Source organism: Protomyctophum bolini, assembly GCF_963924005.1.
Source record: "Protomyctophum bolini genome assembly, chromosome: 16".
NCBI classification, from domain to species: domain Eukaryota; kingdom Metazoa; phylum Chordata; class Actinopteri; order Myctophiformes; family Myctophidae; genus Protomyctophum; species Protomyctophum bolini.
This window is the reverse complement of record NC_137877.1, coordinates 16,824,545-16,851,538: the sequence shown is the minus strand read 5'-3', so window position 1 is coordinate 16,851,538 and position 26,994 is coordinate 16,824,545. Positions and strand designations below refer to the sequence as shown.

The window sequence follows — 26,994 nt, the reverse complement described above, 5'->3', positions numbered from 1 at the left end:
TGTCTGTCTGTCTGTCTCTCTCTCCCCCTGTTTATTTTTTATTTATTGCGTTTGGAAAGCTATTGTTGTTCTACAGATACCGGTAATAGAGTAAGCTTGTCACCTATTAGGTTGTCTCATGGTCTTTGTTTGGCTTTCCTGCCTCCTTGTCCTGCTATATTGCTTCATTGTGTTTAATTTTTTTGGCTGCTAGTCTCTTCTTTCTATCTGTGACTTTTTTATACGTGGTCTTTTTCTGCTCTGTAACTGCCGGTGTCTCTTTTTTTAATTTAGCACAGTGTTATAGTTATAGGCTTACTTTCTCTCTCTACTGTGTGGATCAGCACATTTCAGAGTGGGAGGGGGGGGGGGGGGGGGAGAGACAGAGAGAGAGAGAGAGAGAGAGAGAGAGAGAGAGAGAGAGAGAGAGATGGATTTGGAGGGAGAGGCAAACGGATGAGTTGTCAGATAGGAGGGGGAGAGATGGAAGGAGAGAGGAGAACAGTTATCACACTGCCTTCCGTGTGTGTGTGTGTGTGTGTGTGTGTGTGTGTGCGTGTGTGTGCGCGCGCGCGTCCATGCACTTGCATTGCACACACAGGGTGGTGGTAATGTCGTTGAACTTTGGTCCAATCGGTGATTGAGTCTGTTGGTCATGTGACATAACTGCAGCTGGTGCTTACTTGTATTTGTGCGTGTGTGCTCCGCTGCTCGCAGGGTCGGTCGGCAGCAGACTTCGATGAGCCTCTCAGGATAGAAGAAGATTCTCATTGGCCAACGAACCAAACGTGAGTTAATCTGTCTGTCTGTCTGTCTGTCTGTCTCAATCCACACCTGTCAACCTGTCTATCTAGAAAGAGAATTTTGGGAGCAAACATTCATTCAAAAAATGTAAATAAACACATAGGAACAGAACAGGATTTCTCAAAGTGGGAGCCATGACACAAGTCCAGGGGTTCCGCAGAATCCTTTGATAGTATTTGACTTTGTAAAACGGACCTGAGTTTTACTGTACTTGGTTTGTTATTTTTCAGTCTACACCAAATATTTCATGTTGTGGGCTATTTTTGGCGAATAGGGCTGCTGGGTATAGTATAATGTTATTTTCAAGCTGTCCTATAATGATAATGAATTAATTTATATAGCGCATTTCTAGACATGGTCACAAAATAGGTCCGAATATATAGATGTATCCTGCCTTTATTGTTGGGACAGTAGACTGAGAGGAAATGGGGAGAGAGATGGGGGGCAGTGATGCGCAGCAAATGTTGTCGGGATTGTGATTCGAACTTGCGGCATTGCAGCCTCGGGTGCCCCGGGACCACCAATATGATAACCATAATTTTAACACTGCGGTATGTCACAGGTCAAAGGTGACAGGGGGTACTACGGAGCTGCACATCGACATGATCAACCAGTTGAAGGAGGCTGTGGAACTGCTGCAAGACCCCAACAGGTAGGACCATCTTTACCTTACATTTTATCAATTCAATTCACCCACCCCATTAGCATCTAATTCTGTCAATGTAAATTCTATTGTTCTCATGTGGGAACATCAATAATATTTTGTGGCAAAAATAATATACCTTGTCTTCTGATTTGTTGACGTCGTGATACCGATTTGCCACACTTTATTATTTGATCTCTCACACAAAACAACAAACAAAGTGGTGGTTGTTGGAGGTGAAAATGATGGTCTGTAATATTCATGTGCATCAGGGTGAACATGGAGGACAACGGCTCTGGAGTGCAACTCTACCCAGTGGAGATGGTCATGGTAGAAGAATCGCTCAAGTAAGTGTGTGTGTGTGTGTGTGTGTGTGTGTGTGTGTGTTACATAAATGCATGCTCAGTCACATGTGCTCACTTGTTCACTGTTTGTACCCCCCCCCCCCCCCCCCTCTCTCTGTACAGTGGCCAGGACAGTGATGACGGCTCCACCACATCAAAGGTACAGTACAACGTCCACACTATGATTGACCATCACACTAGAGCACTGGTTCTCAAAGTGCAGTCCATGAGGGGGTTCCAGGGGACCCCGGGGTCCTTGAGGGGGTTCCATGGGGACCCTGGGGTCCTTGAGGGGGTTCCAGGGGACCCGGGGTCCTTGAGGGGGTTCCAGGGGACCCTAATTTTTACAAATCTACAAGCTCAGCTCTCACAATGTGCTGACGCCACTTACGAGAAATATGTTTACAATTATTTTCAATTGGAGGTCCGCAGTCAAATACATATGATATAGGTGCTTTAATGGAAATTGCTCTCAGGAACAGCTCAACTGATTTTGTCTTCATCGTGATGTCATCAGTGTCACCCTACTTTGTATAATTCCTCCTTCTTCAGTCTTCAGTTCCAAATTTGCATTTCCACTTTTTCAAAGTCCAGAAATAAATGAGAAGGACTGGTTATATCAGAGTGGTGATTGAGGCTCAAACCATTAGAAATAAATTTGAGGGACATAGACAATTTGAAAAAGCAGTTTTATTTGCGCTTTAAGGGTAAATCTGATTTAGCCTTACCATTTGAGGGACTGACCTCATACTTGACTTACAGAGATATTTTTAGATTGTCACTAGTATAAAAACAACAACCATGCAGTAATAACAGAGAGCAGCAGCCAACAGAAGGAACATGATCTTCCCGTGGCTTCAGAATGCTCATGTACACACAGTGAGGACATAACAGCTGAGCAGAGGCACAATGGAGCCTTTTGATTTCTCACTTTAACGTTCATCCGATCCTACTGTATGTCAGGCTTGTGTCCCTGATGTTTACTGTTTATTTTATTGTATTTATCTTTCTTTCTTCTTTTTTTGATGCAGGTATTTTATTTAGTTTACATTTATTTTCTTCATCCGTATAATACAGACCAAATAAATCATGTAGCTGCATGCGTGCATGCATGTGGAGTATATTAGCGTGGCTTAGGTTGTTTACTCAATACGTTACTAAACCTCATAGTCTTTTTTCCAGGTGCTTGAAAAGCACCTGGACTACATTTGCAACCACCACCACTGACAACCGTAAAGATGACTTTAGTGGCGACTTTTGTGATGACCTAGTCACGATTGGCTGCCTCCTATAGCGATCATGACTAGCGACCTAGTCATGATTTGCTGCCTGCTAAGCCAATGATAGTCTGAACGGCATAACAACCCATACTCTGAACGCAGAAATGAGGACAAGTGGCAACAGAAGCTAACAGAAGCTAATGTTATGAGCTAACTGTAGCTAGAGGAAAACCATAACAAAACGCAGTGAGTGGACCAACAAAAGAACATCAGGAAAAAAGGTGCAACGAGCTTGTTGCACCTGGCAGTTATGACTGAGAGTCATTCTTCTTTAATAATGACTATTAGAACCCTCCCTTATTGCTTTTTAATACATTGTGCCATTAAAATCAATGTGTATTGCACTTGAATATGGAGTTAAGATAATCCTTTAAGAATGTTGATCAGCTCACCTGACCAGCAATACAAACAATGATACTGCTCATCATTGTAGCCTATAATAACAGCATTGCACATGGCCTATGAACTGGTTTTCATAAACAAACATAAACACAGCAGCATGCATGTGCATATTTTATCATTGTAATATACATACATGCAATATGCTTACCCTAACAGTAAGTATACGTATCCCATAGATCGAAGCATGCTAGATAAGGACTGTAAGTCTTAAAGTATAGGAGTAAGTCAAAACATTGTGTTGTTAAGGCCTAAACACTTGGTACGTTCTATAGCAGAACATTCCAGGAGGTGGCTATGAGTTCCAGAAGAAGAGGGAGATGATTCTAGAGAAGGCCAGGTTTGAGGCCCAGCTTGCATGCCAGCAGTATGAGTGGCTTTTATCACTCAAGGTAACCATGGCGACGAGCCACGAAGCCGTAGAGATGTGATCACTGTGTTCATTTGACTCTTGAGAGTGTGCAAATGGAACCAAATGGACTCTTCTTAACCACTTGAACCATACACTCTGTTGGATACAAATTAAGCTACTATATTTAACAGCATGGTGTGGGGAGAAGGCTTGTGGCAGCATTCAATCTCGGACCAGCATTAGTACACATGGCTTAAGGCTCACGCATACTCCAGTTTTTAGGTGATTACCTACTCACTCACTGCAACACATCTCTGTTTTTTTGTAACCACTGAAAAGGTGAGTGGCTTATCACCTAAAATTGAAGTATGCATGGGCTGCACAATGCTGCACAAAGCATCTGAGTTTAGTACATGCTTCACTTATACTGAATTGTCATACCCCATACCCTTCTAATGGATGGAATAGGGAGAGCCTTCCTCACAGCAGTTTAAAAAATAGTGAGTGCCGAAATGTGTAAACGTTCTCAATAAAGGAGAAATTGCATTTGATTCAGTCTTGCATCTTTTATTTTGGAATGCCACTTTATACACTTCTGTGGTGTTAGATTTAAATTGTGTTTATAGCAGCAAGGGCAGCATCCAGAGGACACTTTACCTTTCTTACCTATTATTCCTGAATGTTTGCCTATTTTCGCCAATTTTCATGTACCCGGAACAGAGATGCTATAGTGTTCAAGTGGCTAAGGGTCCATTTTGGATCCAATTGTACAATCTCAGAGTTAAATTAACAATTGAGGATTATGCAGTCTGCCTCTTGTTGAAAAGGATATTTAGGTCACTTCATTCCCTGGAAGACACACAGTACAGTACCGTAATGCTCTCCTTGACTGATGTTTGGTTTCTCGTGACCCCCAAACGTTACGGATCACAACTTTACAAATGACCAATGCAATAACTTCCTATAGGGCTTGAAGTGACTTGTGCTCTGTTATTTGGGCTGGATAAGTCCTGTTCTTTCACATGTCTGTCTGTCTGTTGACTGTTGCTTGTACTGTATGCTGTAATGTGACTCTATACAGTACATGTCATATACTGTACAGCAAGTCTATATAGACATGATTATTTTCCAAAGGGAGCTGATTTGTGGTGTCAGTGAGTCTTGTTTTCGTGGAGTGAAAAATTGTGTCCAAAAAATATGTCGTTCAAGTGCTGGTAGCATACATACATACAATACAAACATCACAAAAGTGAACAAAATCAATCACATGTTCTCACCATTGACCATTGATTTGTGTATTTTTTTTCTTATTCATGGTAGATTCCTAGTTCAGCACATTGAATCTGGGACCTGCCCAGTATAGCCAGTGTAACGCAGAGTATACAAATGTTACATTTTGTTAACTAACACTCAGACGTTTACAAACTGGCAACCCATTGACTAACCTACAGCAGTGGTTCCCAAACTTTTTCATGTCAAGGACCCTCAAATTTACACTAATTAGCCCGCGGAACCCCATAAGAGAAGATTTGTACGGCTCTCGCAGTGATTCTCAACCCATTTAATTTCATGGACCTCCAGTTTGACATGAATTAGTCTACGGACCCCCATTTAATGGCATTTCTATCTCTGGGACCCCCAACTTATATTGTAAAATCAATGTTAATTTAACTCTTGAGTGCACAAATGGACCGGGTCCACTTTCAGAGTTACAGACCCATAAAGGTCCATTTGGTTCCAAACTATCATTTAGCTGTCCCAGCTTTTTGATGAATGGTCAAAGCCATCTGGGTGGGCGTTCATTAGGGTCACTGGCAGGCATGTCCAACAGATCAACATGGGTCACTTGCATTATTACCACAGCACCTACAGTATCACACACACATGGTAATAAAAGAACAGATCGCCCTCCCAAAGCTGATTGGCTCATATTAACAGACGTACAGTAAGCGACATCAGTTGATTTGTTCATTTTTGTTCTTTTGTTGTTCTTTGTTTTTCTTTTGTTCTTTTTTCTTTTTTCTTTTCCTTTTCGATGGGTCCGTCGTACTGTGTAGCTGTAGCTCACAGAGGCTAAACACACAGTGTTGGACATAAATAGTCTAGTGTCGACTCTGGAAAGACCAGAACAAGACAGCATTGTTCCCCAAGTGTTCTACAGCTTCAGCTAACAATGCTCTAAAGTCAAGCATGCACGCACGCATGCACGCACGCACGAAACACACACACACTCACACACATACACACACTATACACGCACACACACACACACACACACACACACACACACACACACAATCACACACATACCCACACTATACACACAAAAACACTTCCTTTCATCAGTATTGACATCTCGAAGGTTTCTTGAATTGCCTGGTGCATATTTCACACGGTCACTCAACAGCAGCAGTGACCTCAGTGGAGGGAAGCGAACAACCTTGTGAAACTGGTCTCATCGCGTGCTAATAACGCTTCCCTGCTGTGACGTACACTCACTCACTCTGTACTACAATCTATACCTATCTAAGTCCTATTGATCTGCACGAGTCTAGACCACATGTCTGTCAACTGATCAATACTACTACTCGCATCACACACACACACACACACACACACACACACACACACACACACACACACACAGTCCCTTCCTGTGTTGAGGTTATACATAATGTAGCCATAACATGCAGGGACATTTGTATTTGTGTTCATCTATTTATACTCTGCGTAAGTGTATGTACTGTATGTGTCCTTTATGGTAATGTGCACAGAACATTTTTACATTCATGTATTGGATAAATAGTTGATGATGTTTCTCCTCCTTGCGTCCGTCCGTACAGGGAGAGGAGCGGTCTCCGTGCAGTGCTCCCATGTCCTTCAGCACAATGCCTCCCTTTGGACTGAAGCCCCGATCAGGTGAGATGGGGCCGTGCTGGGTGGGTGGCACCTGGGAACCGGGGCGGGTCTGTGGCGTCTCCCATTTTTAAAACCGCATGGTATACCATATATCATACAACGTGTCAGGCACATAGGCAACATTTTGAGGGGGGGTGGGGGGGTAGGTTTGAAAATGTTCTCCTATAATGACTTGCCCAAAATAGGCACACCAAGGTTAATGTGGTTTTAATTGGAATGTGTCTTTCAACAACTGACAAGGTTGTCTCCGCTTAGCGCAGTGCCATCGGTTCAGTTCTGCATCAGAGGAGACCAATCAATCAATCCCTGAAAAGACATTGATCAATATGGAATGATGAATGGATTCGGAGTTGAGTTAAATTATCATGTAGGACAAGGACTTGCCACTTTGATATCCATTTGATAAGATTTGTATCTCTGACCCATCAGGATCTGTTTGTTTCCATTTGCTCATTCTCAGGGTTATAGGCCCATAATGGTCCATTTGCCCCAAATATAAATAATTTAGCTAAAACACACGCTACAACACTTTGCTATAGGCGATGTAGAAATACATTTCCGGCGCCATGTGTCAAGTGTTGGTGGACACTCACTCGCAACGACAAATACTGTTCAGAGACGTTGTCAAAACACATTAACACATTATTTTCACATTGTGAAAATATGGAACGGTTGTGTTGTTTAATAGAACATCTTACACGTTATGACTTTAATTACACAGTAAAACACCAAACCTGCCCTTAACCTACAGGAAGGATTGATGGAAGAGCTTGTGTTCTTATATACAATCAACACAAGTTCTGATCTATATTAACGAACATAATGGTGAATTACAATAAAAGCTTCAAGATTTGCTTTGTGTCTGCTTTGCGTATGGACGAATTACGTTTAATTTATACATTGCTGTATGACACTATGACAGTGTCGCCTGCCAAAAACAACTTATCTACAGTAGCCTACATACATCCAACACATTGTGAGCTTGTAGATCAGTAATTTTTGGCATGCGACCGGCTCGTGCGATGGAGTATAAAGGCTTAATGCTGTGTTCACACGGGCAGATGCAAAAGACGCAGAGGTGCAAAAATCACAGCATCATTTAATTTGTTGCGTTCTCGTCATGACGTCATCAAGCGTGCGTCCGTAGTTGCAGCCACAGTTGTAGCTTTGTAGCTTTGCATCCGTAAGTTGAATCCAGCTAAGCTTCAATTTGTAGCTTTTGCAGCAGCTACAAGCGTCGGATGCATCTTTGTATCTTCATGTCGCTGGCTTCCATTGACATTGACAATAAATGGTATAGACTGTGTCTTTGCATCTGCCCGTGTGAACGCAGCATAAGAGTGCGCTGCAATCCCCTGCTTCCCAGTATGTTGCCTAGCAACCATCCAGCCTACATTCCCTAACGTCAAGTAGCTAACTGCTAAGCTAGCTATCGTGATAACAGCATGTTGTGAGATCTGTATTGTGAAATGCCACTAATATTTATTTATTTTATTTTTCTGCTGTTTTGCTTTTTTCTCTTTTCTTTCTTGTTTCTTTTATTCATCCTCCTCTTTCCTTCGCACCATCTATCCATCCATCCACCCACCCACCCACCCATCCATCCATCATACATCCATCCACCCACCCATCATACATCCATCCACCCACCCACCCACCCATCCATCATCCATCCATCCATCCACCCACCCACCCACCCATCATCCATCCATCCATCCACCCACCCACCCATCATCCATCTATCCATCCATCCACCCACCCACCCATCCATCATACATCCATCCATCCACCCACCCATCCATCATCCATCCATCCATCCACGCATCCATCCATCATCCATCCATCCATCCACCCACCCATCCATCATCCATCCACCCACCCACCCACCCATCCATCCATACATCCATACATACGCTGATACTTATTTTTCTTTCTCTGTCCTCCTTTCCATTCCACATCATTTCACCCGGCTTGTCGCACGGCTCCTGACATCACAACCATTCCTAACCTTGACCTGTCTGCACGCTGCTGTGTTTGTTCTGTCTCATTCTTCCCATGTAACTCTGCACCGACTGTTTTTTTCCGGAACCTTCCCTCTGGTTGTTCTGGTGTTGTACTTGTGTTTTGGGTTCCGGGGGCATTTTGTGGAATGGACTCACCTTTCTCCACTTGCCTCACCCTAATTCCCTCCTCACCTCCCCCTCCGGTATAAATGCCACACTCACACCCCGCGTCCCTTTTTGACCACACCCTCCTCCCTCCCGCGTCTTTGAATCCCTTCCTCCTGGCACTTCCTGGTTCTTAGCCCCACCCTCGCTTCCCTGCTCCCCGCCTCTTTCCTGTCTCAGTCCCCTCCTCTCACAGGCTGCCCCGCCCTTCTGTAGAGACACGCCCCGTAGCCATGACGACGGAGGCATGCAGCGCAGTGGTAGGTCGACCTCTCTCAGTCTCCGCCCATCTGACCTATCAGTGACCAGGAAAGAAAGACCGAGAAAAGGCAATTTACGATGTAGGCATTCGGCGGACGCTCTCATCCAGAGCGACCAATGATACAAGCACGTGTGAATCATACGTTTTATAAATATTCAGCCAATGAAAAGTATGATTAGAGCTTGTAACTAAATAATAACTCCACTGGATCCATTGCAACACAGGTTGATTTTTGTTATTTTCTGAAAAGTAAAAATGAAGAACATCATAATCATAATAGAAGAAGAAAAATGAGGCTGTACATGTGTGTCTCTTGATGATCATTCATCATGGTCTGTCAGGTCTCTGCTGTCACTGACTGTGTTTAAACACTCACACACTGCCTTCTCCACCTCACACTACACAGGCCAGGCTGTTTCTCATTATAGCTGTGTGTGTGTGTGTGTGTGTGTGTGTGTGTGTGTGTGTGTGTGTGTGTGTGTGTGTGTGTGTGTGTGTGTGTGTGTGTGTGTGTGTGTGTGTGTGTGTGTGTGTGTGTGTGTGTGCGTGTGTGTGTGTGTGTGCGTGCGTGCGTGCGTGCGTGCGTGCGTGCGTGCGTGCGTGTGTGTGCGCGCGCGTGCGCGTACATGCAAGCAGTAGGGATCAAAGTGGAGCATCACAGACTTTCCTAACATCTTCTGCTCATGACGTGTGTGCGTGCGCGTGTGTGCAGTTGTGCACACGCTGATCAGGTTGTAGAGGCACAGAGGCACATGTTACTGTGACTGTGTGTGTCTGTCATTAAAGTAGTGTGGTTGAATGATTTGAGGGTTGACCATGCATAAGTTAAAGCCCACCCAAAACTGTGTGTGTGATATAGAGCATACATGTGTGCACATGCGTGTGTGTGTGTGTGTGTGTGTGTGTGTGTGTGTGTGTGTGTGTGTGTGTGTGTGTGTGTGTGTGTGTGTGTGTGTGTGTGTGTGTGTGTGTGTGTGTGTGTGTGTGTGTGTGTGTGTGTGTGTGTGTGTGTGTGTGTGTGTGTGTGTACGTGTGCAATGCATGCGTATGGTGCGTGCACACATGTGCGTATAATCGGTCCTCACTAATGTGCATTATAAGATGACACCATTTATGGACAGTTCAGGAAACTGCCTACCAGTGACATCATCGGTAGGCAGCTTTGGTCATTTCAAACACAATGTCAAACTTATTTCTAATTAATGCAATACAATGGCTTCTATTTCAGCAAGCCAACTTTCCAGGAACATAAAGGCTGTTGTTTCTGCTAGCTCAGAATGCCCATCAATGATGTCATCGGTAGGCAGGTTTTGGAACTGTCCACAGCCCACCCATTACGCTGTGTTTATACGGGCAGATGCAAAAGATGCACATTTGTAGGTTTGTATCTTTGCATCTCCGTGTCGCTGGCTTCCATTGACAACGAATGGTAGACTGTATCTTTGCATCTGCCCGTGAGCGCAGCATGGGACGCAGAGTGAATAGACGGAAATGGCGCGTCATCTTGTAATGAGCGTTAGTGATGACCAATTATACAAAGATAGGGTTAAAAACGGGTGCAGTGCTCCTTTTATCATATGACCTCATTTACTATCCGAAATAGGATGGACGGGAACCCCTTTTGGTGTTTTAACTAAGCATTATGTTATACTTTAGCTAGTGAAAAATATCGTGAAAATGAGGCACAAATCTTTGAAAATATATTATTTCAGAAGACCTTTTTTTTATTTCGACGTCAGGCCTAAATGGGTTACTGTCCCCTACAGTCTGCTCGTGGAGCCCTACGGCACAAGGAGCGAGGGTGCACATATTAGTTTGCCATCTCCTTCATTCTCCGTATCCATAATATGGGTGCTCAGTCTGCGCTCCAGAGAGTAGTTAGACTCGATAGATTAGTTAGAGTTGATAAGTGCGTCCATACACACAGACCTTTACAAGGCAGACTTTGTTTGAATCACCAGCTCAGTGCAGGCCCAGAGCAGGGCTTCCCAAACTTTACAAGCCGAGACCCAAAAGAGAGATTAGACGACGCTTTGCTTGATTGTAAATTGGTTATTTTCAATACTTGTATATTGGTTATTTTCAATACTTCTTAATGATTCTTGTATTTGTATTTACTGTATGGAATTTCCTAGCTGTGTTTGTTTTAAAATGCATACAATTATTTAAAATGTCTTTATTTAAAAAAAAAACATATATTTTTTGATATATGTATATTTTCTTAAATGTAGGAAAATAAAATGGGACTTGTGTGGGAGTTGTAACCCATACAAATGTGTCCGTGACCCACAAATGAGTCCCGACCCACTGTTTGGGAAACAGTAGCCTAGAGTTTCCGCCCTAAGATTGGGAGGTCATGGGTCGACCCGCAGCCAACTATTCCAAAGACTATAAAACGGGAGCCCCTGCTTGGCACTCAGCATCAATGGTTGTATGACATACTATAGCGTCATGTCCAGGGGGTGTACATAAGCTGCCTCGCGCTACAGAAACAGGATAGACTCCTGCCGCATGGCAGGAGTCTATCCTGTATCCTGTATCTACAAGGCTTCCTTACTACGTACTTTGTTTGAATAGAGGATTCAGGATTTTTTATTTATTAAATCAATGGTTTCTCCTTTGGCCTCCGGGTAGAATCCATAATATTCACAAATACTGTACGGTTACGTTTTTATTTTACACTTAAAGATTGTCCAGCTGGACATTCATTTCACTGAGCTCCATGCTGTGATGTAACTCATGTCAACTGAGTCAAGTCAATTTAATCCAATAGTTTTGTTATACGCTCTCAAAATCTCTGCAAGGTCCATTACATCCCCGTCTCAAAACCATAACGTGTGCAATACCATCCGCAACCCCAGTTGCCGTGATTTTCTCTAACCTTAAATGTATACGGTATAATTATGACATCCACCCCCACCCCTCCTATTCCCGCCTCCCCCTGGCGATCAGAAAGTATCACTATATGAATATAGCAAGGGTCGCTCAAGCCGTGGGTTCATGCGTGCGCTTTATGTTTGTGTGAAACATGTATAAACTGTAGTGTGTGTGTGTGTGTGTGTGTGTGTGTGTGTGTGTGTGTGTGTGCGTGTGCATGTGCGCGCTCCAGTGTATTTTTAGCTCCTATATTTTAAGTATTAGATAATGGTCCCTGAGGGAGTATCTACTTCCATTGGAATGGAACATTACTGTGTGTGTGTGTGTGTGTGTGTGTGTGTGTGTGTGTGTGAGAGAGAGAGAGAGATCCAGACAGAAGGGTGTTTCCGTTTCCCTCCCTGAAGCCAGTTGTGTTGCAGATGTCCCATTAGAGGATTTGAGATGTTTGAGGAAGTTACAGACAGAGAGACGGTTAACGTGTCCCCCGTCGTTCATAATGTGGAAAGTAATTACTTCTTCTAATCTAGCACAATGAGCTCTGTGCTATACCGTTTCATTTTACATACTGTATGTGAGCTACTTTCGTATTTTATTGTGGATAGCAGGTCCATATGCCACAGGACAGTGTTTTTCTCAAACCTTTTTTCACCCCCGGGACCCCAAACTACACTGTAAAGTCTTCAGTGTTTATTTAAAGACCCATAAGGGTCCATGTTAGGGATGCACCGGTGTACGATATTTGCAATTATCGTTCAATCAATAACGATATCGGAAAATAAAACTGACATTAACCGATATTTATCTGTTGTTGACAAGCATACATTTTGCGTTGGCTATGTTGGTGTGTTGGCTATCTGCAGCCGACCAAGCTGTAGATTCTGAACATGCATTTCTTGTATTGAAGATGTATTTGTTTCCCTGGCACAAAAGTACAGTAACACTGGCAATAAAAACTAAATAAACATATATCCGTATCGGCTTTTGGCTAAAGTGTTATTTTAAACATCAGTATCGGTATCGGCCAATCATTTCCATATTGTTACATATAGTCCATTTGGTTCCCAACTATCATGATTTAGTTTGGGACCCCCTGGAAACCCCATCAAGGAACTCCCCCACTCACCGTACCGGATTGCCATGCAATACAGGCGTACGACTAAGTGTAGAGCAGATTTTAGATTGGCATGGAGTGGTGAAGTGTTATTTGTTGACATTCCTGCACTCACCAGAGTGGAACTCAACAGCTGACTTGGCCCTGGTGCTGTGAGTCAAATGCAGCCTTAACATCTGTGTAGGGGGTACCCATGATGATCCAAACCCCCCTCTCCCCCTGCATGATCCACACTTTCACCACATTTGTAACAAAACGTAATCCCCAAAGCACCCGTGAACAATGATATTTCCGTTTGGTGGTGATTACTTGTCTCTATTCCCTGGGACTAACTGTGTGTTCATCATTTTGCTCGGCATGGTGATCAGAACGAACTGTGCAAAATGGGGTCGTGCCCGCGGGGGGAAGTGACATCATCATTCAGTAACCTGATCATGAGTGTCTCTGACCTCATTAGCAGCCAATCAGCTATCGGCTGACGGGGTTGGCTTTGGCTCCAAATCAAGGCAGGCATAACTGTGTGTGTGTGTGTGTGTGTGTGTGTGTGTGTGTGTGTGTGTGTGTGTGTGTGTGTGTGTGTGTGTGTGTGTGTGTGTGTGTGTGTGTGTGTGTGTGTGTGTGTGTGTGTGTGTGTGTGTGTGTGTGTGTGTGTGTGTGTGTGTGTGTGTGTGTGTGTGTGTGTGTGTGTGTAAGAGTGGTATTCCTATGAGTGTGCTTGCCTGAGGGCAGACAAACGCAGCAGTAACAGCAGTGTGCAAGTCAGTTCAATATAAATGACTCAACTTTTGACCCAGGAAACAATAAATAAACCACGTTAAACAGATCCATATTCTATAAAGATCTGTGGGATTCTTGTATGTTTCACAATGCAGTTCCATGTAATCTGTTCTGTAGGCTTTGGTTTCTGGCTCTCTTTTACTTTTAACCACTTCAACCCCAGAATCCATGGGGGGGGGGGGGGGGGGCTGGGGGGCATTCGTCTAAATCAGCAGATCTAGTGAGCAGTGTTGGGAAAGTAACTCAAAAACAGTAATATGTACCTATTACTTTACAAAAAATAATAATAATATTATTACTTTAGTTTACATATTACTCCCTGCCAAAAGTAACTTATTACTAATTACTTTACTTTACTTTTCCCCCCCCTCGCCCCCTGTATTTGCATCGTTTGTCCCCAAAAGTGTCACACTACCCAGTTTGTCCCAGACGGTTTAAATCCCGCCCTACCGCATCTGATAATTCACACGTACATCGTTTCCATATCCACTTTAGAGTCTAGCTATAGACCGGATCAGCAGCCTGCAAAGCATCTCCATCCCTACCCAGCCTTTTATAAATAATCATTCAGTGCCACCAAGTACTAAACTAGTTGCTTTAAGAAAATGGTAAATGCAATAGTATTACTCAAAATGTGAAAGTAATTAGTTATATTACTAGTTACTGGAAAATAGTAATACTATTACTTTAAGTAATAAGTTACTTTAGTTACTTTCCAACACTGATTGTGAGCTGGTAGATCGGCTATTCTGTCCAGTTCTCTGGGGTATACCCTACTTTTTAACATCAACGCCAAAATGTCTTTGCCGAAAATATCCGATCTACATGTTGAGCTTATGTGGATCTGCTATTTTCGCCTAATGTTCAGAGCGGAATAAGGACTGTAGGGTTCATGTGGTTAAAGGATTACCTGCGCAGCACAACCCTGTACTGTATGTTGGAGGTTTAGTACCATCAGGGTTCATGAACTCCCATGAAGGAGTCCGTCAGGGAGCCTTTCTGTGGTTCCATGTGCTTTCAAGCTGAAGTTTATTTATATTGCACATTTCAACAACAAGGCAATTCAAAGTGCTTTGCATTAAACATTAAGCATTAAGACTTTAATGCACAGAGCATTAAGAGAGGAAGAATACTATATACATAAAGATAATTAACCCATTTAGGCCTGACGTCGAAATAAAAAAAAGTTTGCTCTGAAAGAATATTATATTCAAAGATCTGTGCCGCATTTTTACGATTTTTCAGAAATAGCATACCTACAAGCTCTTGTAGCTTGTAGATCTGCTATTTTTCAATAGCTAAAGTATAACATAATGCTTAGTTAAAACACCAAAAGGGGTTCCCGCCCAGAATGGCTGAGGTTAAACAAAATCTCAGTAAAAAGGAGCCGCAAACAGCAACGTTTTTGGCTTTGATTAGAAAGAACTGAGAGTTGTAGCAGACAGTGGCATTTTCCTGGGAGTTGGCTCCAGATATGTGGTGCATAAGAAACAAAATGCTGCCTCTCAGTGTTTAGTTGTGATTCTGGGGACTGAAAGCAGGACCTGTCCCAGACAACCTGAGATGTATGGATGAACTGTAGCACAACGTAAGACATTTAATTTTGGTCCTAAAACATTCAGTGCAATCATTTGGCAGGTTGCATTTTCTCTTAAAGCTCTTATTATGTACTTTTCTGTGTGAATAAAATGTTATTTTATTAACACAGAATAGAGTTGTGTTGATACAATGTAAACTGTTGTACAATTGGGGTGGTTGTATTTGGTGTTGCTGCTCTTCTGTTGAGACATTTAAACCCTGTGTCTAGGTCGGACACAACTTTTTGGCACAAACCTGTTTCTGGTTTGATTTGACAGATTTAGATTTAAATAAGCAGGCAGGCTCTATTTGCTCAAGTGTGTAAAAATGTCAGCGATAGCGCAGGAGACCCGGGTTCAAATCCGGGGTAGAACAGGAAAGTTACATAGTGCAGCTTTGACGATGCAGGGTGCAGGTCAATGACAGCACTGTGCTTGAACGGCTGAATGGATAGCCAGGGTAGCCTTTATGTTTCTGTATTTCCTCTCAGATACTGATCTTAGTTCTGGGAGGAGAGATTGTTGCCTTCTGCCTCTCACTGTTTGTTTTTTCAAAGTAAGACCCACACAGCCATCTAGGCAGATGGAGGAGGGCAGATAGTGCTGAATTAAATAAAGTATGTTTCTTCCCCACAAAGATTTGTTATGCCATGTGGAATGTGGTTTTGAAATCCTGTCTGTCTGTCTGTCTTTCTATCTTTTTTTTTGCTGGTGCGTTATCAGAGGCTACAACAAAACACCCAGCTTTGTGAGAACAGGCAGATGCACACACGCACGCACACCTGCAAAAGTGTCAGCAGCACGCATAAAGAACAGAACCCAGTTCGTTTTCAGCAAAGTCAGCTCTGTTCCGCTAGAGGAGATACAATAGAGAGAGAGAGAGAGAGAGAGAGAATGACAGAAGAGCATGCAGAGAGGACGGACGTGTGGAAAGAGAGGGGAAGAAAGACAGGTGGGAGAAATTACAATGGAGAGCGGGAGATCATATAAAGCCTACACATTAAAGTCTGTGAAGCATAAACAAGAAACGATTCAAAAGATACTGCATGATATGCAGGCCTGTGCTGTGTGGGCAGGTGTTTGAGAAGCATTTGGTGGAAATGGCATATATCTGTTAAAGGTCTGGACACTTCCGGACACTTGTTTTTCTTTGAGAGAACAGGCCTGCAGCAATACAAAACAATACAAAAAAAACAATCAGTTTGCATTCTTTCAAGCTGTTGTCAGTGTTCTTAAACAGTGTTTAAAACTGAGGATTTTACTGTGTAGAGACTATAGAGACTCACCCCCTAATTTGACGGAACACACCCATAATGTCACAGTTAGTCACATTCATGCCTGCATTGTGGAATATGCTCAGTACATCTCCAGTCTTCTGTCTAGTCTGGTTCTCAACCTGGGGGTCCCCAGGTGACAGTAATGTGACAATTAAAGGACCTTTGTAATACCTAAGAAAATAAATAAAAATAAAATACCATTACTGCATCAAAAGTAATAAACAAACTATACTATGAAAACTGGTCAAACATTGACAAAATTGTCAAATAAATTGAAAATAGCCAATCTGTACAAGCTCACAACGCCTCGCAACACGACGTGTTGTGAGCTTGAAGATCTGCTATTTTCACAATATTTATCTGTGGAACTGAGTCAAACAAAATTGAATGCCTCAACTCCTGCATTCCAAGTGCTTGTCAGGGTGGGTAGAGTCCCCAGTTCAAATATGATTATTTTGGGAGGTGACCTGAAACCTGAAAAAGGTGAGAACCATTGCTCTAATGTGGCTTACACTGGAGGAATGGAGATTGTAAGGCATTTCAGAAAACATTTAGTTGAATTCTTTTTGACAATGCTTGATTTGTTTTCTTTCATGTTTAGCCCCAAATGCCCAAAATAGTGCCAACATGTTGAAAGTGGATAAATTGTAAACTATTCCAACGGTTTGGCGTTTACCTCTGGTAATTACGAGCAGGCAGTTATGTCATACTTGTGTGACAGGCCTTTTTGGTAGCAGGCTAATCAAAACGTTCCAACGTGGGCGCTCCTGTGGAAGAAACAGGAATAGTTCGCTTTCTCTCTTAAAGGGCCATTTCACCGCTGAAAGAAACTGCAGTCACTCAATGTTAATAGTATTTGTAGTAGATAGCAGTAGCACAATTTGAAATGTGCACCCTATGGCCAGGCAAATAATGTAGTCTGTGTGTTTGACTGGATTGCTGAATTCCTACATTGACCATAATGCTTTGGTGCACTTGTGGTTGGGAGACACCCCAGGGGGCTGTCTTACTGTCACAACATGTAGTCCAGGAAGGAAGTGAGACCACATTTTTATCATGAACAAAGATATCTAGAAACACATATTACACAATACACACGTAAAAACCCCAGGAAAGTGTTTCTTGTGTCCTCTTGACCTAAACACCATTAAAATAAGATCTAGTTGCCCTCCAACTGTTTTTCTGTCCTCTCCTGGGGAGAACAGAACGTAACGGCGGAGCGACTTTATATGGGAATAGTTTTGGGTTCTCTCAGCCTTCGGGAGGAAAAAAAGTGCTGCTGCTATTTCCATACTTCCTGCCCCGTCAGCTGCTGACTGAGTGAGGGCGTTTTAGAGCCACTTTAAAGAAAGTTTTAGTTTTACCGTTCATTGCTACGGTGCCAGTACAGTCCAACCTCAAGAAACTGCCATAGGAAGGGCAATGCTGACGGCTCGTGACAGATTTATACTTACAGTAGAATGCAGTGTTGGTGAAAGTACTCACATATCTTACTTAAATAATAGCATCAATACTGCAATGTAGAAGTGCTCTGCTACAAGTAAAAGTCCTGGATTCAAAATTGACTTAAAAGTAAGAGTAAAAGTACAAAAGTATTGGTATAAAAAATGTATTTTTAAATGGCCGGAATGTATGGGGTTGAAGTGGTTAATGTATAGAAAGAAAGTAACAAGTAACTAAAGTTCTCAAATAATTGTGGTGCAGTAATTGTACAATATTTGGATCCGAGATGTAGTGGAATAGAATTAAAGGTATTGGAAATAAATTACTCAAGTGCCTAAAAATTGTTGTTACGACTGGGGTCGTATGTGATATGGTGGAATGAAGTGGTGTGCAACATGCCAGATATAGATGACACCGTGAGTATGGGTGTGACAGAGAATGGATGCAGAGCAGGTGCGGCCAACCATCCATTGGAGGGGACACTTTCGGGCAACATTTACTTAAGTACAGAACTTAAGTAAATGTACTTAGTTACTTTACGCCGCTCCTAGTATGCTACAGTATAAATCAAGTCTCAGAGGCATGAGAAGAGTCTGTAAGGCCGTTTGTTTGAATCCCGGACCAGTTGTGAAAGTAGGGCAGGACACACAGTACTGTCACTTTCTTTGAGCAAGGCACTTACGCTGATTGCTACAGGGCACTCTTGCTACTGTACTTAGTGCCCCCCCCCCACCTTCTTCTATCTCCACACGCGCGTGTCTGTAGGCGCTGCAGGCCCTGGCAGATGGATAATGAACGATGATGGAACAAGTAAAAGGGTTCACCGTGTTCTCGTTCCCCCACGTTGCACTTCAGTTCATCAACTCTAGGACACCTTTATGGTGTTTTCTGTGATGTCCTCCATCTTTTAGTGGTGGCGAGGTGACAGACGGAGGAAATAATATAAGACAGCAAGACAGATGGATGAATGGACATTTACAGTTACAGCAGTGGGCGACAAGAAAGGCTAAAACCAAAGTGTTTAGGCTGGAACTTTAACTTAACCGTTAAAGAGTCTCTTAACTGCATCTGTTATGTGTCGGTTGAGTCAGGAAGTTCCCGTCAATGCCTTTTATTCTTGAAACAAATCACACCAATACCTATATAGAGTGAAGTTGTGGCGGTGTCTGTGCCATGCCATATATGGACTGGACGTGCCCAACGTTAGTGCAGATCAGCATGTGTTGGGCTATGTTTTGTGGTGTTTTGTGTGTTGTCAGAACAGAGCTTGATCATTGACAGAGAGAAAAAATAGGCAGAGAGAGGATAGTGAGAGGGGGAGAGAGAGAGAGAGAGAGAGAGAGAGAGAGAGAGAGGGAGAGAGAGGGAGAGAGAGAGAGAGGGAGAGAGAGAGAGAGAGAGAGCTCGATCAGCGATTGAGGCGAAGGAGAGGAAGAGAAAGAGAGAGAGGGAGCCTATTTCATACACCGGGGCCAATGATGCGTGCGTATACTGAAACCTGAACGTGCTGATCGATCGTTGTCATGCAGCAACGCGTTGCATGTGTGTATAATACAATGATGAGGGGTGATGTGGTGGTGCAGTTGGTAGCACTGTAACCTCAAAGGGGGGGGGGGCTACTACAGTATGTGGAGTTTGCATGTTCTCTCCGTGATTGTGTGGGTTTCCTCCATGTGTGCCGTTTCCTCCCACACCAGCAGACACCATGCTCCTGCCAGCACCTTTTCTAAGGCCAAGGTTCTGACTGGAGTTGGTCCCCAGGGGTGGCACTGCACGGTGGGTGCTCACTGATCCAAACTAATTGTTTAGGACGGGTCAAATGCATTTTATCATGATGGAGCAGGTTATTAAAAATAAAATCATATAACCACTTAAACCCTACATACTTATAATTATGTACGGTTGAATAGCCGATCCACAAGCTCACAACGTGTTGCATCACAATGTGTTGTAAGCTTGTAGATCGGCTTTTGATACAATTTTCAACAGCAAATTCTCGCCTTTAATCATGGCAGGATGAAAGCGGCCAAAAAAAGGAATCTGTGTGGGAGAAACCCAGAGGGACTTCAGAGAATATTTAGGCCCCAGAAAGGGAGACAGAGAATCATCGTGTTGTTGGGAAGCAAGTTGTTCTGGGTTGGATTGGGCCAGATGGCAGCGCTGATGGCTCCTGGGGAGCGGAAGAGAGGAAGAACAAACTGTCACCCAGTTTATTAAACTGTCAGCTAGTTTTAATGTGAACATGCTGTGTGACCGTAGGGAGAAGCGGAAAGAGAGAGAGAGAGTGCAATCAGTGCATGTGAAAATCCTGAACAACGGTTGATCTAATTAGAACATGGAATCGAACTACTAGATTCATTATATCTTCTTTTATGTCTCAGTCGCTCTATCTCCTTAATGTCCCTTTCTGTCTTTGTGTTGGCTGATTTATGGTCACCACCCTGAGATCCCATGTCACTCAGGATTAGCTGCTCTGTGCGTGTGTGCGTTTGTGCGTGTACGTGACGTGTGTTTGGCCTGTCCTAGCAAAAGTCAAGAAAGTAATGCTCACTACAAAAAAGGGTACAGGCTTTAGTTCTGAGTCTGACACTATAATTGGTCCGACAGGCCGACGACGTACCTCAAACCCTAACCTAACTATAACCGTGAGCACGGGATGCTCAGTCGGAATTACCATCGTATCCCACAAAAACAGGGACGATGTGAAATTATGTGGAGAGGACCTGGCACACACAGAATGTTTTTTTTTTTTTTTTTTTTATCAGTGTTATCAGCGGAGCCACCTTTATGATTGGTCAGTGAGATAGTTCTTCAAGGTGAAGTGTGTGTGTGTGTGTGTGTGTGTGTGTGTGTGTGTGTGTGTGTGTGTGTGTGTGTGTGTGTGTGTGTGTGTGTGTGTGTGTGTGTGTGTGTGTGTGTGTGTGTGTCTATGTAATATGTTTGGCCTTTATAAAGTGAAGCCACTCTCACACTGCAGATTGAAATCTCCTCTCAATTAAATTTCGAGTTTTCAGTGGATCTCAGACTCCCCCTTGTGGCTGCATGTGTGTATTATCATGATCTGCCCTAAAAAGTGCATTCATGTTGTTGCTTGAAAATGGAACACTTGGCAAATGTGAGCTTGTGGATCAGCTATCTTGGGTGTGTGACACCGCCACGTAACTAGCTATAAATCAAACCTACATTTCACTGAGCTTGAAACCCATCCTGACAACCTGCCTCGCTCTATGCTGTGTGTGTGTGTGTGTGTGTGTGTGTGTGTGTGTGTGTGTGTGTGTGTGTGTGTGTGTGTGTGTGTGTGTGTGTGTGTGTGTGTGTGTGTGTGTGTGTGTGTGTGTGTGTGTGTGTGTGTGTGTGTGTGTGTGTGTGTGTGCGCACAATATGTATGTCCGTGATACTAGTGTATGTTGGGATCCCCTTGAAAACAGCATCTCATGGGGTTTATTCAAATAAATAGTAATACATTTAATAACATTGTAGTGTCCCTGTTCGATCTGTAACTATATGGACAGCAAGTGTACCGTTTGTGAACGACCTCAATATGATGTCAGTCGTGCACGTACTTTCTATGGAATGTTGCAAAGCTCTCAATGCGTCTGCTTGTAGATAGGGCTATTTTCAATTATTATTTTTAGATTATATGTTCAGAAGCATCTTCCATCAAATATATCTGTGATTTCTTCACCTGGTTGGCTGTATAACAGCAATATTATTAAAACATACCTTTACAAATTGTGTTCATTGTTTAGGAAACATTGATCCTCCTTTACACTCCTCCAACTCACACTTTATGATCTGGATGTTTTCAGTCGTCATCATTTATTTAGCTTAAATCCATGTGATCATCCCCACCTAGAATATTGTCTCTGACTCCTATTGCAATCAATCACTGATTGATCCAGCATTCCAGGACACTGGTCATAGCCTGGAGGAACTGTGGAACTGAGATTAAAATGCAAAAAATAAAACGTTGTTGAAGGATTTTAATTGGGAATATATTCAGGGCGAGATTTCCATTTGCTACTGGATAATTGATGCTAGTTTATGACCTTAGCCGCAGACGCGCACACAAATGCATAAAGTAATCTGGGCCAAAACTCCATCTAGCTGGCTATTTCTACATGTATTCCAGTTGTAAAAATATTTAAAACATGCACAAACAATGTCCCAGACACTGGAGACATTGATGCACACAAAACACACAATGCAGTAGAAATGGCAAAAACTTATTTTTCTTTCCATAAATACTATGTATGAATATTGAGCATTAGTCATTCGATGGGGAGTCGGGACTGTGCATTGTGGTGTGAACGAAACAGAGCCTGAAGTGAGCTGACTTGGCCGTGCGCACATGACTGCTCCTGTGACAGTGGAATACTGTACGCCTGCATGCATGAGCACTCTCACATGCACACTTACATAAGCACTTGTGCATCTTTCATCGTGCCAAAAACAGGGATTTCCGTGTCAGTGAATAAGTGCTGTATGTATGGAGATGGTTGTGAAAAGCCATTGTTTTTAAACAAACGTTTGTTTTCACTTGCCAGTTCCCACTTGTAAAAGAAACGCAGTCTCAATGTGATTTTACTGGTTAAATAAAGGTTAAATAAAAAAATAAAAAAACTTCAGTATTTCTCTCACTTTGAGTGAAAAGTGTGAAAAGAGTAAAGGTCCTTTCAGACGCGCAGCGACTGATGCGCCTAGTAATGAATGCATTTATGTTGGATGCACTGAGAAGTTGAGGGGCGACAACGCAAGCGTATTTCCGTGAAATAGTCGCTCGCGTGCTCGTTTCATGACGTGCACACACCCGCGGCTGACTAGTTGGTGGTGAGGTTTTTCTTTCCTCTTTTTTACGCGCCTTATGAGCAGACCTGGAGCAGAGCTGTCGTTGATCCAGATCGCCTGCGTCACCCACTCCCCGTCTGAACGGACCATTACTCTTGTAAATGTGTAGAAATAGAACCAAAAGGATCCATACACAATACTGTAGAGAGGATTTTGTGACTTATTTGTCTTTAAATATTTTCATAAATGTATTATATTATTATTATATGAAATATAAAATGTATTAAAAAAAAATAACAATTGCTGTTGTTGTTGTTGTTGTTCTCTCCTATGGCCTGTCGGGGGCAGTATTCCTGCGGAGCCACCACAAGAGTCTGGAGGCCATGGACCCTCAGTTCACCATGAGGCGGAAGATGGAGCAGCTTCGAGAGGAGCTGGAGCTCATGGAGCAACTCAGAGATGTAAGGATTTCACTTGATTTGATTGAATCCTTTAATTATTCTCGAAAAGAGCATTGAGGCTCACCCCCATTTGACTTATGTGGCCGGTTAAGACTGATATGAGGTTAGGGGACTCGCGTGGCCGGCTACGACTGAGGATAGGGTTAGATTTAGTGTTAGTGTTAGTAATGTCGGACAATGAACACGCGTGGTCGCTGTCAAAACAGTAGCCGTGATCGACGCACTGAATTTCTCCAAAACGGCAAAACGTCACAATATAATGTTTTGCACTGGAGGCGGTTGCTGTAGGTCAGTAGTAGACAACATTCAAGGCTCTGATTAAATGTAATTTTGTCCTTTTAATGCATTGATGGCATTCGAATCCGCTAGACTAGAAAGATGCGTGCGTGTGTGGGCGTGTACTCTGCAACCTCCCCTCACCTCCTACTCTCTCCCTCTGCAGAGCATAGAGAGCCGACTAAAGGTCGTACTTCCTGAAGATTTAGGCTCCTCCCTCATGGATGGGGTGGTGCTCTGCCACCTGGCCAATCACATTCGGCCTCGCTCGGTCGCCAGTATACACGTGCCCTCGCCTGCTGTGGTACGTTGTTTTTATCCTTGTGTATTGGTTGTATTATAAATGAACTGTGCCACCAACTATGACATTAACAGCAGCGGTGGAAAGTAAATTTACTTAAGTACCATACCTGTATTATACTGTATTTATACTGTATTTATACTCCACTACATCTCAGATCCAAATATTGTACTTTTACTCCACTGCATTTAGTTTAGTTACTAGTTACTAGTTACTAGTTACTTTGTAGATTTTGATTCTTATTACAAAACATACATTACCCACTTCAGCCCTATATAATGACTACTTTCTACTTTAAGTATATTTTGATACCATCACTTTTACTCAAGTGTGTGTGTGTGTGTGTGTGTGTGTGTGTGTGTGTGTGTGTGTGTGTGTGTGTGTGTGTGTGCTTACCCCACAGCCTAAGCTCAGCATGGCCAAATGTAGGAGAAACGTGGAGAACTTCCTGGACGCGTGCCGGAGAATGGGCGTGCCCGAGGTAAGACACGCCCCCTTCGACACAGCGGTCCCGCCCACCTCCACACAGAGCTGGTATAGTCAAGTTGCCTATAGACCATGAACTGGGGATTCTGTTCCTAATTAGCCCTTCTCTAAGTCCCTCCCCAACCCGTCCTTGTCCAATAGGCACGTTAGCAACGGTTAAGAGAGGACAGATGGCAAGCTTTCCTTCTCACCCATTGAGATGCATGTTAAATGATGGGATTTCTCATATAAATAATCGGTCATTTCGGTACCAAGAGCTTCAAAATGTCATCTAAATCTAGTCAGCCAGGCCTGCAGTAATCTATGCACTGGACAAATGTGCATTACATTATTTAAATAAATTGGAAATACAAGTAAATGTTTGAGGGAGAAATGGTATCCAACTTAATTCAACTTACGACCGTTCGACAGGAGTTTTCACGTAATGCACTGTAAGACTACAATATTTTTCACCTGGGTGGCTCAGTCATGTAACTTTCCCGACGTTAACCTGTGTATGTGTTCAACAACACAGTCATGCAAAATGACATTGTCAATGACAGCTACAGTATGAGGTGACGAAAGCTTGCCATCTTAGACGTTTGCTAAACTATTTGGATTGGCATTGGACAATCGCTTTTGGGGTGGGGTTTAGCGAAGGGATAGTTTCCACTGTTAACAACAGCTAAAGCTGAAGAGACACAAAATGTGTACATAAAAACGATACCGCTTTCTAAATCTATGACATCATGAAAGGAAAAGAGTAAAGCGCCTGCTCAACTGACCATAATCTGTTTAGGAAGGTTTCGGAAAGGAACCTAGGGCTGTCACGATTACGAATTTATGTTGGTGGTTAATTGCCAATTGCGATTAATTTAATTGTGTTCAGCATTGAACATTAGAACATAATATGAATAAAGAATACATTTCTGTTTGCCTGGTCATAAACAAATGCACAGGGAAGATATACAAAGACATTAAGAAATTACTGACATAATTATTCATTATTTTTATACTGCCAAAATAGATGATCTACAAGCTTAGAATGCGTCACAAAGTGTCATGCTGTAAACTTGTAGATCTGCTATTTCCGCTGCTATTTCTTTTTTGCAGTGTATGAAACCTTTTCAACATGGAAACGATTATGACAATTATTACAAAATAACAGCGATCATTGCAAATATTTGTGATTGGACAATTATGTAATAATTGTGACAGGCCTTAATGGAACCCGGTTCCTGTTCAGTTCTTACGGGCAACTTCACTCTGGAGGCTATAACAAAGTTCTGCTGATTCTAAATAAACTGACATCGCTGACACATCATCACTGACACAGACGTTAAGAGATGACTGACTCATCATGGCTGCACCGTACCACACAAAGCTGTTGTCGTCGCCTATATGTAGCTTTGAGCTTGCTCCACATCGCAACAAGTCATCATTGCAGTTAGGTACATAGCTCCTGCACTGTGAGACACCGTACACAGTTTCATTGTAGACTGTCTGTCTGTCTGTTTCAAAACATCTCCACTGAACAGTTGAGGTGTGTGTGTGTGTGTGTGTGTGTGTGTGTGTGTGTGTGTGTGTGTGTGTGTGTGTGTGTGTGTGTGTGTGTGTGTGTGTGTGTGTGTGTGTGCGCGTGTATTTGTTACTGATAAAGACATAACTCGTAGCCCCATAAAGTAACTCTCAATTAAAACTTTCTTTCATCTACTGTTATGGTTCTCTCTGACTCCTGGAAATACCATACTGTAAATACTATTATACTATTATTATAGCTTATTGCATTTTAAACACTCGTCTTGTTCATTTAGACCCTGTAAATATTGGTAAGAATTTAGTAATACTTTCTAGGAAGTCCATGCTGTATAATAATGCTGTATTAACAGCAAACCGGTCATTTAGTGATAAATAGAAAGTATTGCATTTCATCATTTTGCAGGGACCAGTTGTACTTCAATCTCACTTTTATCGGGGATAACACAAAATAATGACATTTCTATTCACTGTGGTCTTGAGTCACGTGCTTCGTATGTTTGAGAAGCATCAGCTTCACCTTGAATGAGTCAAAGTGAATTTGGAGTTGGACGTGATGATGCGTGAACTTTGGACTTCCATTCCTTGCTTGCTGGCTGCCTGGCTTTGAGGCTCTCTTAATGTGTGTGTTGCTAGCTAACCTCGCTAACAGTATCGCCTGCGTCTCCAAGGCCCTACAGTGTGCATATGTTGCTGCCTGGCTTAACACGCGCGGTGGTGGTGGACCGCATCTGTAGGCCCTACTGACCGCCGCGCAGTTACTGAAGCTTCTGCGAGCCCTGTCCTGTCGCAAACCCTGGCTGACCACACTGGTACTGGCATCCTTCTGCTTCTATCATTGCTTGTTAACATCTCATATCCCACACTGGGCACGGTCTGCTTCCCGAGAGAGTTTGAGAAAGGCGAAAGGGAGAGAAAGACAGCAGAGAAATATAGGACAATTATACCTCATTTT

The 26,994-nt window shown here is 42.9% G+C and overlaps 1 protein-coding gene across 3 annotated transcripts in view; it reads left to right on the top strand.

Moving 5' to 3' along the window:
* The window catches only part of lrch1 (leucine-rich repeats and calponin homology (CH) domain containing 1), a 107,989-nt gene that overhangs the window by 68,311 nt on the left and 12,684 nt on the right, over nucleotides 1-26,994 (top strand). For 2 of the 3 annotated variants that reach the window (XM_080786608.1, XM_080786607.1), the window contains exons 10-18: nucleotides 697-767; nucleotides 1,346-1,435; nucleotides 1,699-1,773; nucleotides 1,894-1,930; nucleotides 6,645-6,720; nucleotides 9,026-9,148; nucleotides 23,349-23,461; nucleotides 23,904-24,041; nucleotides 24,442-24,519. In XM_080786608.1, coding sequence (XP_080642734.1) covers nucleotides 697-767; nucleotides 1,346-1,435; nucleotides 1,699-1,773; nucleotides 1,894-1,930; nucleotides 6,645-6,720; nucleotides 9,026-9,148; nucleotides 23,349-23,461; nucleotides 23,904-24,041; nucleotides 24,442-24,519 — 801 coding nt within the window. The remainder of the gene's footprint in view (nucleotides 1-696; nucleotides 768-1,345; nucleotides 1,436-1,698; nucleotides 1,774-1,893; nucleotides 1,931-6,644; nucleotides 6,721-9,025; nucleotides 9,149-23,348; nucleotides 23,462-23,903; nucleotides 24,042-24,441; nucleotides 24,520-26,994) is intronic. The other variant, XM_080786609.1, reaches the window with a different exon arrangement.